The 11,337-nt window shown below is 44.3% G+C and overlaps 1 protein-coding gene across 1 annotated transcript in view; it reads right to left on the minus strand.

The window, feature by feature from the left end:
- Positions 1 to 439: 439 nt before the first annotated feature.
- The window catches only part of LOC308172852 (solute carrier family 12 member 9), a gene marked incomplete at its 5' end in the record, with an annotated part of 50,465 nt that continues 39,567 nt past the window's right edge, over positions 440 to 11,337 (minus strand). The window contains 3 exon segments of the mRNA XM_080547798.1: positions 440 to 1,545; positions 1,757 to 1,903; positions 5,577 to 5,751. Of these exon segments, the coding sequence (XP_080403924.1) occupies positions 548 to 1,545; positions 1,757 to 1,903; positions 5,577 to 5,751 (1,320 nt within the window). The 3' untranslated portion in view covers positions 440 to 547.

The following is an 11,337-nucleotide window of genomic DNA, read 5'->3' on the forward strand; positions in this document are numbered from 1 at the left end:
TAAAAAGCAAACATTTCTAAAAGCAAAGAAAAGATTAAAAAGTACCTAAAATACATTTCTTAAAAGAACTGCAATTTTCATATAGGAACCGTAAACTTTGAATAAGAGCACAATGTAGCACCTTGATTAGATTTGGTCGAGAGATGTGTGGTTTATGAAGACTGTCGCCCTGAGATTCCAATGATAAGTCAGAGTGAATTCAGACTGCAGTCCCTCGTGCTATTTCTGTTTTTGATCAGTGCAACCTTCCATGTCGGGAAGGAAAAACAAGAGGAACATCAGTACAATCATACTTGTATTTCCTCCCCCTCTCCTTCCACCACTGCTCATTTCCAAATCGACCTAGCTCGATCCCTACTGTACCTCTCAGGCTAGACCCTTCTTGTAATAGCCATGTTAGATTGGGAGAGGGGGAGGGGGGTAAAGGGTAAAGGGGCAGATTGGCAATTGGGGAATACCCAATCTGTGGGAGTGGAGAGGTGAACAGAGGTGAGGTGCATCCGTCATTCGCACCTTTGTTTCTCTCTGTGGTGTGGTCGGTCAAAGGTCAGAGGTCAGTGGTGATAACAGGGGTCACCCCGTGGATGAGCAGAAGGGGACCCAGGTCCTTGGTGAGCAGGTCCAGTTGGCGCAGGTAGGACGCGTAGCGGCGCGTGTCGGCGGGGGGACGGGGCAAGTACAGGAAACGCACGGCCGGAGGGGGTCGGGCCTGCTCCAGGATCAGCTGGTTAACCGCCGACAGATACTCGTCCGACAGCCTGGTGGCGTTGCTGGGGAAACTGTTCACGTAGTCGCCCATCCCTTCCTCCTCGACCTCTTCTTCCTGTTTCCTCGAGTCCTCTCCTTCCTCCTCGTCTTCTTTGTAGGTTTGCTGGTGCGAGGGTCTCCTCTTGCCCGCCTCGCCCCCCTGCCTCTGCCAGTGCAGCGCCACCTGCCGGTCCCACGGCACCGTGTAGACGTTGGCCTTGATCCTCAGCTCCTTCAGCAGTTGACCCAGCTTCTCCTCCGTCCCCTTCAGGCTCCGCCCTTCCTCCACGCACAGGAAGAGGCGCAGGCGGGCGCGGCGCCACGCGCGGACCATGGTGAGGATGCAGGCCAGCTGGAGGAGGAACAGGGAGCAGGTGTCCACGTAGCTGCAGCTGTCGGGCCGGAGGAGGTTGATGGGCCACACGTCCACGTAGACGGTCCTCTTCTTCCCCTGGGAGGAGAGGGCCTCGGCCCGGTCGAAGCGGTGGAAGTACCGGGCGAGAGCGACGTTCTTTAGCATCTTCATGGCGTCGGCGATGACGGCAACGTACTCTTCCGGTCCGAGGACTTTACCGTCGCCCCCCCCGCCCTCTCCTCCTTTTCCCTCTTCCCCCTTGCCGTCCCAGGACCCCCGGAGAGCAGGGAAGTGGAACGGCAGCTGTTCGTCCTCAGGGTCCTGAGAGGGGCTGTTGGCGTCTGTAGATTTGCCTGATGATGATGGGGAGGGGTCGATGAGTTTGTCCTCGGGGGGGCAGTCGTCGTAGAAACCGAGGACCAGGGTGTTGGGTCTCATCCCACCTATAGAGAGGAAGTCGAGAGAAGGTGAGATCGGTAGTGAACGAGTGTGAGACTGAACGACGGCGAAAGATTGAACCGAAGTGAGAGAAGTGTGTGTGATAGTGAGGAGGCAGGAGAACCGGAGCATGAGGTGTGTTCTTGCTTATGTGAGTGTGTTTGTGACAGCTGATCAAAGCTCCAGCCTGTGCTATGGTATCCGAGCTGTACTGACCCAGGCCGGAGATGAAGAGCAGGTGCTGGACTCCGTGTCTGACAGAGTCAGCCAGGGTCAGGTTGACGAAAGCTTTGATGTTGAGGTGATCCACCAGAGACAGCCACGAGTCGTAACGAGACTGCAGGGGATCGGAGGGCAACGTGTCTGAGAGAGGGAGAGAGCGAGAGAGAGAGAGAGAGAGAGAGAGAGAGAGAGAGAGAGAGAGAGAGAGAGAGAGAGAGAGAGAGAGAGAGAGAGAGAGAGAGAGAGAGAGAGAGAGAGAGAGAAAGATACAGAAATAAATACGTCGACATCTATGTAGATTTACTTGGCCACGGGCCATTATCTGGCCACATTTTACTGACTCACTCACTTTAAGAATAAGTGATGAAAGTTACTGACTCACTTTAAGAATAAATTATTCAATGTGGTGACCTGATTGGGATGTCTGGCCTGCCATAGCACTAGGGCTACAAGAGGCCAGTCAATATTGTAGGAGTGTTGTCTGTATTAGCCAAGCTGAAAGTCACCCTAGACACAGACAGATCATACACTCTAGTTCCATGTATCTTGTTACAATAGGAGCTGCCTGGATTATCAGTTGCGTTAGCTACTGAGGAACCAGAGAAGAAACATCAACACCTGCATAAAAAAAACACATGTTTCATCGCTCCCAGGAGCCCAGGTTCCTGTGGAAGTCAAAACCCTCCAATTCCAAAACAATCCCTTAGGCACTTTTTTATTTTATTTGTATTATTTGTTTTTTACATCTGAAAGAAATCGGTAAGCATTAGTAATAGTAACAGCTCTTTAGATAGATCTATCAATAATGGCAGTAGATGCGGAAAAAGCCTTTGATAGAGTTGAATGGGCTTATTTATTTAAAGTATTAGAAGCATATAATTTCCCAGAGGAAATTATTAATTTTATAAAATTACTATATAAACATCCTAAAGCAAAAATATATACTAACAATACATTATCTGCAGAATTTACTTTAGAGAGGGGCACCAGACAAGGTTGCCCCCTATCTCCACTTCTTTTCGCTCTGGCAATAGAACCACTGGCAGAAAAAATTAGACAAGATCCCTATGTATCAGGCATAAGCGTGGGCAAAAATAACTTTAAGATAAATTTATTTGCGGATGATATTCTGTTATATTTAACGAACATAGATAAATCTATAGTCCCTTTGTTAAAAATATTCTCTGAATTCTCGGATATCTCAGGATATAAAATAAACATGGATAAAACTGAAATAATGGCAATTGGTAAACAAAAAAGAATAAACCCAGAATTACAATTACCATTTAAGTGGACAAAAAATATTAAATATTTAGGTTGCTTAATTAGTGACAAAAAAACTCAGATCTATAGAGAGAACTTTATTCCACTACTCAATAACATGAAAGAGACTTTAAGTAAATGGAAAAATCTTCCTATAAATCTGACAGGCAGAATAAACTTGTTTAGGATGGCATGGCTTCCTAAGTTTCTTTTTTTGTTTTCAATTATACCAATAACTCCACCCAAAAAGTACTTTAATATGGTATACTCAGCCATAACAGATTTTATATGGGCAGGGAAAACACACAGAATTAGAAGGAATATTTTACACCTTCCTATGTCAGAGGGGGGCTTTAACCTTCCAGACTTGGAGCTATACCAACTGGCCGCCCAGGGGTTCTATCTGAGGCATATAGTCCAACACACAGCAGAAGAACAATGGATCCACATTGAAGATTCAGGTGTACATCCCCAAAACCTCTTAACTCTTTTATTTTCAGAACATAAGACTAAGAAAAAAGGAAACTTTATTGTAAATAATATAGAAACGTCATGGAAAAAAATTAAGAGGATACTGGGAGAATCAATATCAATCCCAAAAAGTACTATTTTGTGGAATAATCCTTGGATAGCTCTTCAGAATGCTACAATAAATTGGTCTACATGGAGAACAAGGGGAATAGAAACTATAAACGACTTAGTAGGAGGGGATACCATTAGTCCATGGCACGACTTCCAAAGTAAATATAAGTTGGCCAACGCTGAATATTTCAGATACATGCAGCTAAGAAGCTACATAAATCTAAATTTTAATTTAAAATCATTTGGGCAGCAGAGTACAATTGAGGATATCATATTTGATGGAGAAATTGATAAGAATTTGATAGGTAAAATTTATAGAACTCTACAGAAGTCCTATGTAGCTGAAAAACTGTTAGAAAGTAGGATTGAGATGTGGAATCGAGACCTAGGAAGAACAGATATAGGTTTAAAATGGAAAGAGTGTTGGAATACTACAAATGACATGACAGTTAATGAAAATCTACGTTTAATCCAATATAAAATAATGTATAGAGTCTACCACACGCGAGATAAAATCCATAAGTATTATAGTAATGTATCAGATAACTGTTTAAAGTGTGGAAAAAAAGACTCACTAATACACGCATTCTGGGAGTGTCCCAGAGTACAGAAAACCTGGGTTGACATAGAACATTGGCTCTCAGGGGTACATAAGGAAAGATTCAAATTTGATCCTTCAATCTGTCTTTTCCAGGATGTAGCCACAGTAAGATACCCTAGGGGGTGGATAATTATGTACTCATCAATTATATTTAAAAAACTAATACTTGGAAGTTGGAAATCAATTAAACCTCCAACACTACAACAATGGAAAAACGAAATTCTTTATTATACCAATATAGAGAAGAATTTAGCCATAGACAATAATAAGAAAGATCAGTTTGAAAAGATATGGGGAGAGATAGTGAAGGCCTTAGCTAAGACGTAAAGATAGTGCAAGAAACATAGTACTAAGAGATTAATTTGAGTATGCATTAGAATTATTAGTTAGATAAAGTATAGGGGGTAAACTGGGATAGACTTTAGACGGTTTAAAAAAAAAAAAAAAAAGTGGGGCTTTGGGATGTTAGGATGTGTTGTGATGTTTGTCAAGGTGTGATGTGTTGTGATGTTTGTCAAGTTGTGATGTGTTATGATGTATATCAAGCTGTGAGGTGTGGTGATGTATGTCAAGTTGTGATGTATGTCAAGTTGTTGTGATGTGTTGTGATGTATGTCAAGTCGTGATGTGTTGTGATGTATGTCAAGCTGTGATGTGTGTGATGTATGTCAAGTTGTGATGTGTAGTGATGTATGTCAAGTTGTGATGTGTTGTGAGGTATGTCAAGCTGTGATGCGTTGTGATGTATGTCAATTTGAGATGTGTTGTGGTGTTTGTCAAGTTGTGATGTATTGTGATGTTTGTCAAGTAATGTGTGTATAATGTTTTGTGTAAAAAGAAAATGGAAAATGAAAATAAAATCTTACAAAAAAAAAAGTAATAGTAACAGCTCCTCTGACAGGGCAGGTTGAATTTGCCATGTCGCTTAACTCCTATCCAATCCTGTTCAGATCCTACAATATCTTCTGCCCCTCAGCACTGCGTCTCCTAAAGACACCCGCTTTCCCCTCTACTGTGTCCCTAAGAACTTCTATTGCCCCCCTTGTACTGTTTCTCTGTTTCTCCAGTGTATTTTTTATTTTTTTCATAATAATACAAGGTTTTATTATGAAAAAAATAAACTAGGTTTAGAAGAAGGTGATAGGAGAAGGTTTTTCCTTCTATCAATGGCCCCGGGCCTGAGCTGGATTACTCTTCCTGCTACGACTGGTGGATTGATGATTCACATGCTTAGTATTCAAATGTATTGATTGTAAGTCACTTTGGAATAAGGCGTCTGCTAAATGCCAAAAATGTAAACAATAGTTCCTGGGGAATAGTGGATAATGATAATGTGCATGTAGTAGCAGCGGACGGTGTGGAACATACTCAGGTCTCCTAGCTGCACGTGTCCCAGCACGTAGAGGCCGCTCTTCTTGATGTCGTTAACGAAGGAGATGAGGCCCACGCTGCTGCGAGGGTTCGACACCATCAGCAGAACCTGTGGTCTCCAGAACTTCACGTGGTCCTTACGCACATCCAGCATCAGGAGGTACTTACGCACCTGGGGGGGGAGAGAGAGAGGGAGCAGGGAGGGAAGGAGATAGCGAGAGGACAGGACTTAAAACTTATTATACATGAGTTGTCCCTAGAGGAGTTTTCAGGTGGGGTTAGAAAAGGCCCCCAAAGTAACATTAAGGAGGTATAGAGGTGACCTTTTCATGGTATCACATAACTGCTCTCTGAGTCTAGGGCTAAGCCACAGGATCTACAGGAATCGTAAAACTCTCGTTCTCTACTGCCATACACATACATAAACACTGACGCACGAGTCCCTATGGCCAGCCCACACACACCGGCCCCTCTCTGCTCTGTGTGTGTGTGTGTGTGTGTGTGTGTGAGTGTGTGTGTGTGTGCACACTCTAATCAGAGGGATTCCTCCAGTGCAGAAATAAATTAGATTTACAATCAGAATCCCATTAAGACATGAGACTGTGGCGGGGAATGCAGACCAGGAAGTGTGTGTGTGTGTGTCTGCATAACTGCACACACACAGAGACACACACACACACGGAGACGGAGACGCACACGCACAGACACAGACACAGACACAGACACACACACACACACACACACACACACACTCTCATCATTAAGGTTTAAGGTGAAAAATACCAAATGATTGCCTCTGTGAAAAAAAGCCTCTAACAGTGTCAGTCTGAGAGGTACGTACAGTATAGGTGGCAGAGCTACGTGACTGTTATCCTAAAGATGTGACGTCTAACCATCTGGAAATACCATTATACTATACATAACCTAGTACCCCCATTCAAACATTAATTTGAGATGAACATCTCCTTTTCAACAGGGTTCTATGTCCATAATATCATAATCTCAGCATAATATTAATATATTAATATTAATTATTGGTCACAAGGTGACACGACTCCTAAAATGGCAGCCAGGAGGAAGAAGAGACACCGTGTTCGATTACAGAGAGAGTGTGTGTGTGTGTGTGTGTGCGTGCGTGCGCGTGTGTGTGTGTGTGTGTGTGTGTGTGTGTGTGCGCGCGTGCCTGTGTACACACTAATAATAATTAGGCCACAAAACACATTTAATACAATCATAATTATCAGACTCATAATCATCAGCATATTCATTACCAAGGAAAGTTCCAGCGATACAATTAGTCGACCCCCGCCAGTACAGAGCCTATTCTGCATGGAGACTCGTGGGAACTCCTCCATACCCCTCAGACCTCCTCACGCACCCTCCGTTCTGCTGCCACCAACCTCCTCAAGACCCCCAGGACCAAGCTCCGCACGATGGGAGATCGGGCCTTCTGCTCGGCTGCTCCCAGGCTGTGGAATGCTCTCCCTGACCACCTAAGGGCACCACAGTCTGTGGATGCTTTTAAACGAGGCCTTAAAACCCACCCAGGGCCTTTTTTTAGCCTTTTAATTGAAAATGTTTATTGTTTTGGCTCTGTAGCACTCTGAGATTTCCTATGTAAAGTGCTTTTATAAATAAAATGTATTATTATTATTATTATTATTATTATTACTATGCCTCCACGTGGCCACGCATGGTAACTGGGTGTCTCGCGACCTCAGGCCCCAGAGGTAAGACGTCTGCAGATGAGGAAGGTACTGGTCATCCTGGGTTTCCCCCCTGCCACCGGCTCTTAGTCAGATCCCTGACCGACCGCCAGCAGTTTGAACTTGAGTGGCAGCTACTCTCGGTTCACACAGACCCCTGTGTGACTAGTCAACCCTATTTAGGGCCACACTCCTCAACCTAGCTTTGGAGAGGCCAAGACAAATTGCCCAATCAACCCCCCTTCCTGGACGGGGTACGCCGCCTATCAAGTAGGGATGTCCCGGTCCCATTTTTTCACTACCGATACCGATACCGATACCGATACCTGGGCTTCAGGTATCTGCGATACCGATATCAATCCGATATTTGTATTTATTTTTTTACTCCTGAATAATAACAAATACTTCCCCAGTATATAGTCCACAACAACAGTTGGCTATTAAAGACTGCCAGCCTTTATTCAAGCAACAACAAAAACAGTACTCTGCAGTACTCAGTGACCAACTGGTTAAAACAATTTAAACCGCAGCATTCAGCATTGTAGGAAAAAAACAAGTTACTGTCTGATTTCTAGTTTTAGTGCCTTTAGGTTGTTATTCTATTTATCTTCTCTTACAAATGGCAAATCAATTAAAGTACCCTTTTTAAAAGTGCAGCCTAGTGACGCCCGCTGGTGAGACCGGAAACCAGTCGCAGAATCGAAGGGGTGTCAACAATAACAAAAACATATTTTTTTCATAACAGGCAACTGTGGATTGGATTAATTGTTCTCGTTTGCCGGAGGCTACCGGTAAGTGATAATGACTTGTAAACATACCTTTGTTTTAGGACGTGTTCAAAAGCAAGGACTGTGTGTTCATCTAATTATGCGTAGTTATGTGTTTTTAGCATGTCCATGTTCTCTCAGCAAGTTGTGATGTTATAAAAACGCAGTTAGACGTTCCTAGCGATGTACCACTGTTAGCCGCTAGCAGCGTTTGTTGTTGTTGTTTGGTCAGTCACTTTTCTCCTGTCGCATTCCCATTCGGTGCACCAACATTCAAATACTTGTGTCATCTTGAATTCTTTTCCGATTTCAAAGTATGATGCATCATTTGAAAAGCTTACCATCTGTAGTTTATAACCTACAGTTAAATAACCGAAACATTACTTAAGCAAATGGTTTATGATTTCACCAACTGGCATCATGACATTGTCAGACTCATTACACACAGGTAGCTACTAGCCAACTCTCATGCACGTGACCACTGACTACTACTGCACGCCAGATCGCGAGCCCCAGATCGGTGCGGGGCTCCTTTTGCGCAATTACTGCATCAATGTGGTGTGGCATGGAGGCAATCAGCCTGTGGCACTGCTGAGGTGTTATGGAAGCCCAGGCTGCTTTGATGGCGGCCTTCAGCTCGTCTACATTGTTGGGTCTGGTGTCTTTCATCTTCCTCTTGACAATACCCCATAGATTCTCTATGGGCTTCAGGTCAGGCGAGTTGGCTGGCCAATTAAGCACAGTAATACCATGGTAATTAACACTCGAACAGCCGTGCCTATTTTACCTACTAGTAGAGCCGCCTTGGGGCTAATAGACCCCCTCTTTAGAATGTAAATCTGCTATTTACACACAAAGATCACTAGAGGGCGCTCCTTTTAAATTAGCCTGCCTCCTACGCAGAAAAACTGCAAAATAGCCGTATACTAGCTTATCCTGGTGTGATTTTGAAAATGTAAGGATACTGGGTGGTAGAACGCACATATCTAGGAAAAGTCATGAAAGGAGGGTCCTGAAATTTGATCAAGAGCAAAGATAGAGTTTATTTTACTCACAAGGGGCCACCGTGACCCCATCACGGCACTTAAAGTGTTAAACCAGTTACTAGTAGTTTGGGTACTGTGGGCAGGTGCCAAGTCCTGCTGTTAAAACAAATCAGCATCTCCATAAAGCTTGTCAGCAGACGGAAGCATGAAGTTCTCTAAAAATCTCCTGGTAGACGGCTGTGTTCACTCTGGGCTTGATAAAAACACAGTGGATCAACACCAGCAGATGACATGGCACCCCAAGTCATCACTGACTGTGGAAACTTCACACTGGACTTCAAGCAACTTGGATTCTGTGCCTCTCCACTCTTCCTCCAGACTCTGGGACCTTGATTTCCAAATGAAATGCAACATTTTCCACAGGCTGATTGCCTCCACGCCACGCCACATTGATGCAGCGATTCATGCAAAAAGGATCCCCGACCAAGTATTGAGTGCATAAATGAACATACTTTTCAGAAGGTCGACATTTCTGTATTATAAATCTTTTTTTTTCCTCATTCAAATATTTTTGATTTTTGATTTTAATGAGCTGTAAGCATCAACATAAAAAAAAAGGCTTGAAATATTTCACCTCATGTGTAATGAATCTAGAATATATGAAATGAATGAATGAATGAATGAATGGTCTTTATTGTCATTGATATAGTACAGGTACCAAACAACGAAATTTGGGAGGGGGGGCTCCCCTGGTGCTAGGAAAAAAAAACTAAAAACAAGAAGGGAAAAGAGCTGGTTTACATAAATAAAGGCTATGTACACTATCCACTATACTATACTATACAAATAGTAATCTTCTGGGCCGATCTCACGACTCTCTGTAGCGCATTCCTCTCTGCGGCTGTGCAGCTGGAGAACCAGATGCAGATGCAGTAGGTGAGGATGCTCTCCACTGCGCAGCGGTAGAAGGTCACCAGCATCTCCTGTCCGATGTGGTCTTTCCTGAGGACTCTCAGGAAGAAGAGCTTTCCTGAGGACTCTCAGGAAGAAGAGGACTCTCAGGAAGAAGAGCTTCTGGATGATGGCTGCTGTGTTGATCTTCCAGGACAGGTCATCCTGTATGTGCACCCCAAGGAATCGGAGGGTTGAGACTCTCTCCACGCTCCCTCCATCGACGAGCAGGGGCTGGACCTCAGATTTTTTCCTCCTGAAGTCCACGATGATTTCCTGGGTCTTTGACTGGTTCAGCAGCAGGTTGTTAACCTTGCACAGCTTGCTCAGCTGCTCTACCTCATCCCTGTACGCCGCCTCGTCCCCCCCCCGAGATGCAGCCCACCACGGTGGTGTCGTCTGCAAACTTTATGATGGAGTTGCTGGGGTGGACGGGGGTGAAGTCGTAGGTGTAGAGGTTGTAGAGGATGGGGCTTAGAAAGTTTCACTTTTCATATTAAATTACGGAAAATCTTGAACTTTTCCACGATATTAAAATGTTTTGAGATGCACCTAAGCCAGCGCTCTGCAGAAAAGGCCCTATAAAGATCAGCCAAAAACATCCCTGAACCCAACAGCACTGGATGAGACTGCTGCCAAATACTCCGCCTGGCGCCAGCTCTGCGAACAAGGGGTGCAGACAGGGCCGGTCCTAGGCATAGGCGAACTAGGGCGCCAAATGCCTGGAGGGCGCCAAATGCCCCCCAAAAACAAACATTTAAATAATTTTGTCTCTATGAATTTCATGTCTCTATGAAAATATGTCTCAGCCTACTGTCTATTTTTGTCTTGAAACCATTGTTGTCCATATTTTTACTGTTGAATGTGTGGGTGGTGATGAGGCAGTACTGGTGGCTTAATGTGGTGGTGGTGGCGCCCCTAAAATTTGGGGGGAGGCATCAAATCATACTCTCGCCTAGGGCACCTAAATGCCTAGGACCGGCCCTGGGTGCAGAGACTAGAGGAAGAGAGGGACAACTCACCACGACTAAGGCCAGAAATGCACGACTGCCGCCACACAACGTTTTACATGCACTGTCTGTAGCAGACACAGAGATCATTATAGAGGCAAAAAGTGCAAGTCATTTTATACAATGGACTACCATAAGCAAGTAAGAGTGTTTTTATCTCTGTGTGTGTGTGTGTGTGTACACTGCTAATGATTAGGATGACACAAAACACCCCATAGTACAACAACAAGTATTATCATACTCATAATCATCAGCATGATCATTATCGAGCAAGTTCCGGCAACACAAAGAGGTCCTGGAGTCAATGTGCAACTGCCTACTCCACTGATCTACCTGTC

The sequence above is a fragment of the Nansenia antarctica genome (assembly GCF_963989245.1).
Source record: "Nansenia antarctica genome assembly, chromosome: 17".
In the NCBI taxonomy this organism is placed as follows: domain Eukaryota; kingdom Metazoa; phylum Chordata; class Actinopteri; order Argentiniformes; family Microstomatidae; genus Nansenia; species Nansenia antarctica.